The sequence below is a fragment of the Gorilla gorilla genome, chromosome 14, assembly GCF_029281585.2.
Source record: "Gorilla gorilla gorilla isolate KB3781 chromosome 14, NHGRI_mGorGor1-v2.1_pri, whole genome shotgun sequence".
In the NCBI taxonomy this organism is placed as follows: domain Eukaryota; kingdom Metazoa; phylum Chordata; class Mammalia; order Primates; family Hominidae; genus Gorilla; species Gorilla gorilla.
Genome location: NC_073238.2, coordinates 51,402,454 through 51,408,603, shown reverse-complemented (window position 1 = coordinate 51,408,603; position 6,150 = coordinate 51,402,454). Strand labels below are relative to the sequence as shown.

The 6,150-nt window shown below is 40.7% G+C and overlaps 1 protein-coding gene across 1 annotated transcript; it reads left to right on the top strand.

Moving 5' to 3' along the window:
- The first annotated feature begins 2,170 nt into the window (after window positions 1-2,170).
- Window positions 2,171-4,344, top strand: CSNK1A1L (casein kinase 1 alpha 1 like). Its single transcript, XM_004054395.5, has one exon. It carries the CDS (start codon window positions 3,110-3,112, stop codon window positions 4,121-4,123), a length of 1,014 nt encoding a protein of 337 aa, XP_004054443.2. The 5' UTR covers window positions 2,171-3,109; the 3' UTR covers window positions 4,124-4,344.
- The last annotated feature ends 1,806 nt before the right edge of the window (window positions 4,345-6,150 follow it).

Here is a 6,150-nt window from a genome sequence, read left to right as displayed (position 1 = left end):
GGGTCATCTTATATTAATAGAAATTATTTTAGAGGCAATTTTGAAGCCAAGGCTAAATCATAGCTTTAAAATGCATTGTAAAATACTTTATACAATTAAAGAAAAGAAACAGAACTAATATATTCCCAACAGTAAAGCCACCCAGCGTTCAGGAGCCTCTGGCTGTTGATGTCTATGTAGGGGTTAAAAGTACTGGCTTTGGAGCCAGGCTATCCTGGATTTCCATTCTGAATCCATCATTACCTATCTATGCCACCTTTGGTGAGCCACTCATGCCCTGCAAATAGGAGGCATTCAATAACTATTTGTTGAATGAATGAATAAATAAATAATGCATCAACCCCACACACTGTCCACAAAACTTTATGAAATACAGTAGTTCAATTTACTTCCATTTTAAAAACTATTTGTTGCACATCTTTTACGGAAAAATTTTGGACAAAAGGGTAGGAAGGGATGCAAGAGTTTAAGCAAAGTGTTGTTTGGGTTTAAAAAGAGTATTTATATTTGGTTGAGGAGATTGGAAAAGGTTTCATGGAGCAAACAGCATTTAAGGAAGAGCCCTGAGATTATTAGGATTAGACCTGGGCGATGGGAAAGATAAAGCAGGCTGGAAGCATTTCAGGCTGAGGAAACAACACCATAAGCCAAGACCCAAAGATGAAAAAATGCAGGGAGTATGTGTTCAGGGAAAAATCCGCAGTCCCACCGGCTTGTGGTAAGAGAATTCATGGGAGACTGGATTGGAAGCTATTCAGGGTCATATCATCACTTCAGTTACTGATCATCCCCATTCTGGAGATGCTCACAACTTCCCTGTAAGTGAAGGTTCACCCAACCACCATTATAAGTTACACTTGACCTTCTTTATAGACAGTGCCTTTATTTAACTGGTACAAAAAAGTATGGGACTTAGTAAACAATTAATAAACTATAATTAAACTATTCTAGTTCCAGAACTGAAAGGGGATTTTTTAATTCAAGCTTTTGTCCATGTATGGGTTATCTGTAACTTTTTTGAATAGTGACTTCTCTCACATAGAGATTATTTGAATTTCAAGGTTCGTGTTGAAGCCATTGACTGGAAGACTGAAAGGGAAGGAAGCATAATGGGCACTGGGTTAACAACATAAATTTTGTTCTTGGTTATTAGAAAAGAAATTGTTCTCCAGGCAAATTTCAACAAAGTTGGATGAGTAAATGAAAGAGATGCCATTCTAGTTGGTACGGTATAAAAAGTAACTACCTTGGGTCAGACTTCAGTTTCAAATTGGCCTCTGACACTTGTCTGTAGTGTGGTCTTGGGCAATTCATCTAACCTCTCTATGCCTTGATTTCCACTTGTATAAAATGAGAAGTACAATCATAATAATAAAATATGCCAGCAGTATACTGTATTACTATCCACCTGAGGGAGGAGTATGTATTTTCACCCCACTGTCTTTGGACCTGGCCGTGTGATGTGTTTTGCCCAGTGGAATGTAACATTTGCCACTCCTTTTATTATGAGAACAGCATGCTCCTAAGGAGGCTGCTCTTTCAGCCTGCATTCTAGAACAAAGAGGACACAGGAAGCAGAGATGCAGCTGATCTACAGCTTACATAAAACCTGAATGATAAACTTTGTCATTGTAAGCCACTGAGATTTGCGAGTTGTTCCTGCTGCAAAGCCAAGTAATACACTGTGCTACCCACCTCACATATTTGTCTGAAGCGGACTTTAAAAATGTTTTAAAGCACTTTATAATGTTCTATGCCTGTCTATGTCTCAAACCAGCTCCTTCTCTCGCCATAGATTGATGCAGGTCAGAAAAGTTAGGAACAGCACTAACTTATGTGAGACAGTAAAGTGAGAATACCTGCTATCAAAGCTGCACCTCTCTCTCCCGCCTTTCTGCCACTGGCCCCCAAATTCGTTGCTACTGCCCCGTTAGGATTATACTCAGTTCCTATCCCATCTCCTCATAAAACAAAATAATCTCACGGGTTTTGTTATTTGTGATGTGAACTTTCATAAAAATATTGAAATGGTACCGCTTTTTCTACTAGTGCTGGCCCCAATTCTTCTGAGAAAATGCTCAGAACTGCCGGCTTCTGTTTCTTCTCCATATTTTGGTTAAATTTTACTTGAATCCTTCATTTAGTCAGTTTTGCCAGAACGTCTCTGTGGAATCCTATTTAAATTCAAAGCACTCTATGAAAAAATTTCAAAAGGATCGCTTTAAAAAAAAAAGACATTTCAATTTAACTAGCAGTAAGTAACTCATGTTGACTAAACTCAATAAAGAAGCAACCACTGAGATCGCAGAGAAAAACCTCAAGAGGTGGCACCCCGACTCGCATTAACCCAGGGAGACATGATGGCTAAGGAAGTAGGTGGGACAATGACTGGGCCCGAAAACAAGAAAATCTTTGTTATAAAAGCCTCCGATTTCTGCACGATTAAGTTGAAAGAAGGTGAGCTTCGAGTTAAGTAAGCCTAGGCAGTTTTGAATTCCAGCTCGCCCACAATCTCTTGCAACCTTAGGCCGCTTACCTGAGACTTAGCCTTTCTTACCCAACAAATCAGGGAAAATAACAGCTACCTTACAAGACTAGCAAGTTCGTGTTAAATGAGTGAGATGAGCGGAACACCTAACAGAGGACTCAGACAATAACAGCTTCTCCAAAAATTCTCTATTTGTGGTTGGCTGAGGCGGAGGAACAAAATGGCGGCGCTGGCGGCGGGACCGGGCCGTCTGGCGGCGTGACCGGGCCCTCTGGCCCATAGCCGTTGGCAGCGGTGGCAGCAGTACCGCTGCCCCAACTCGCTGTGCCCCCTTTCTCAGCCCACGACGTCGCCGCGACAGCGAGGCAGCGACCGCCACCCAGAAAGAGGTGGTGGCCCAGCCTGGCAACCTTGAGAAACCCTCGCAAACTGTGGCCTGGCGGAAATCCTGGTGTGCTGCAGGGATCAGGCTGACTCCAGGCCCTGTAACACCGGGAAAGGCCTCGGTGGCCATTTCCAGCAGCCCTCATCCTCAGCCTTGTGGGCCGGCGGGCCCCGGAGGCCTCCATCCTCCCCTAGAGGGGTCAGGGCTGAGCCCAGCCTCCATCTTTGCCTCTCAGGATGGCAAACAACAGCGGCTCCAAAGCCGAACTCGTTGTGGGAGGGAAATACAAACTGGTGCGGAAGATCGGGTCTGGCTCCTTTGGAGACGTTTATCTGGGCATCACCACCACCAACGGCGAGGAAGTAGCAGTGAAACTGGAATCTCAGAAGGTCAAGCACCCCCAGTTGCTGTATGAGAGAAAACTCTACACGATTCTTCAAGGTGGGGTTGGCATCCCCCACATGCACTGGTATGGTCAGGAAAAAGACAACAATGTGCTAGTCATGGACTTTCTGGGACCCAGCCTCGAAGACCTCTTTAATTTCTGTTCAAGAAGGTTCACCATGAAACCTGTACTTATGTTAGCCGACCAGATGATCAGCAGAATTGAATACGTGCATACAAAGAATTTTCTACACCGAGACATTAAACCAGATAACTTCCTGATGGGTACTGGGCGTCACTGTAATAAGTTGTTCCTTATTGATTTTGGTTTGGCCAAAAAGTACAGAGACAACAGGACCAGGCAACACATACCGTACAGAGAAGATAAACACCTCATTGGCACTGTCCGATATGCCAGCATCAATGCACATCTTGGTATTGAGCAGAGCCGCCGAGATGACATGGAATCCTTAGGCTACGTTTTCATGTATTTTAATAGAACCAGCCTGCCGTGGCAAGGACTAAGGGCTATGACAAAAAAACAAAAATATGAAAAGATTAGTGAGAAGAAGATGTCCACCCCTGTTGAAGTTTTATGTAAGGGGTTTCCTGCAGAATTCGCCATGTACTTGAACTACTGTCGTGGGCTGCGCTTTGAGGAAGTCCCAGATTACATGTATCTGAGGCAGCTATTCCGCATTCTTTTCAGGACCCTGAACCACCAATATGACTACACATTTGATTGGACGATGTTAAAGCAGAAAGCAGCACAGCAGGCAGCCTCTTCCAGTGGGCAGGGTCAGCAGGCCCAAACCCAGACAGGCAAGCAAACTGAAAAAAACAAGAATAATGTGAAAGATAACTAAGCGTGAATGAGGAACAGAAGAAGCAGAGCAGATGATTCGAGCAGCATTTGTTTCTCCCCACATCTAGAAATTGTAGTTCATACGTACACCAGCTAGTGGCTGTGGACAACCATTTAGATGGTGTTAAAAACTTCAATATAAACTGACTCTGGGGAGCGTTGGTGATGCTGTATCCCAAAGTGTAGCCGCTGTAATTGTGAATATTAACTGAGGTAGTGAAACGTGCTGTCTGGTTTTCTATTGCATTTATTCACGTAGAAAAGTTAACTAAATGGTTGACACACACGAATTGGTGGAGACATTGTCCATATGCCAATTTTTTGTTAAAACCTTTTATTTTGAACTAGACTGCTTTGAGATATCATTTCAGAAGGACAGTCTTCAGCCACAGCTGTGAAGGTTGTAAATGCTTACGACTGAGCATTTTTAGGGTTTCTCCATCCCTGGGGTTTGCAAATTGTTCACATAAAGAGCATTCTTAAAATGGTTGGCTTCTTGTCTGCAAGCCGGCTGATCTAGTAGTAACCAAAAATTCCAGTTTTGAGAATAGGAAAGATTCCGCCTGCTTACCTGTGAAGACATAAGAAAATCTTAGTAACTACCAGATTATCTTTAGAATTCCACATTAACTCTATCATGTTCTCGGTATTTTAAAAACAACAACAACCATATTTGTCACAGAAATTTAGTTAACATCTTACAACTGAACATGTATGTACATGGCTTAGATAAATGTAATCACTGTAAACAGCTATATGATCTGGGATTTTGTTCATATTTTGAAATGGGAGCTTTTATGTTTTACAAGTTCACTAAAATCTAAAAACTGTTTCTATAAGGAAATGATACTTTTTTAAACAACAACCAAAAAATGCCTTGCTGATTCACTAGGAAATAAAAATCTCCCCAATTTTTCGATAGTCAACTTCGAGCCATTTGTTACATGATATTCCCTTGCAAGTAAATTGTATTTCATTATATAACTTTTTTCAATGTTTTTATTCTAAAATAATCGTTTTGTATGAAGGGGAAATGTATTCTTTCATTTTTCTTTTTCTAATGACTGGTGGTAAAATATCTAGTACTGCACCTGCCAAAACTTGGTATTGTTACTTCTTCCACTGACTAATAGCTGGGCTGATTTCAAATAAGAATGCAAGCATTGAAGGGTTTGACTACAAAACATTGTTGTTTAAAATACTTGTGAAATGGCTATAAGCAGTTGACTTTTACCCCTGGAGAGCACACTGTGAGGTTCTGTGATCATTGACCCTCCCTAACCCCCGTCTGCTTCTCTGAATTATCTGTGTGTGCGTGCTCTTCCTCTCAATCTTTTTGCATGTTCTTTTCTTTTTCTCTGATGCAAGATGAAGGAAAACTCATTTTCCTTTTAATTCTTTAAATCGTGTAATTTATTCACTTATAGCATGTCAGGATAAATTAAAAGAACATTTGTCTGAAAATGCTGCCAGAAGCCTATTGTGTAAATGTAGGCATTTTGTAAAATAACCTTGAAATTGTAAATTGCCACGTTTGGTCAGATTGTGTCAGGTTTCATTTATTTTTTTCTCTTTTTCATTTGAAAACTACTTCAGCAATAATTAATTCCATGATTACCACATTCTGCCATTAAGGGATATATTAGTACTATAATACTGAAGAAATCTTAACAAATCCAAATGTTGGGGGTAGCAAGCTTCTTTTGTTTCTTTCTATCCACCCTTGTTAGTTAAGGTATTCGTTTCTTAGCTATTAAGCCCTTTCCAGAAATCAGTCTCATAAAGCTATTTTTGAGTATAGTTTATATAAAAGAAAAATATTTAGCTTTGGTAGTAACTTTTCCAACCTGACCTCCCTCTAGCAAGATATTTTTCAGTGCTTTTATTCAGTATGCACTTATTCTGAAATATTTTTGCATTCTTGCCATTTGAAAAGGTTGTGGCATAGTTGGTCTATAATGAAGTTGCAGATTTAAAACTACTGTTAGCTTTGTAAAACAAAATATAGGTGTTTTTGTCCTGGTATAT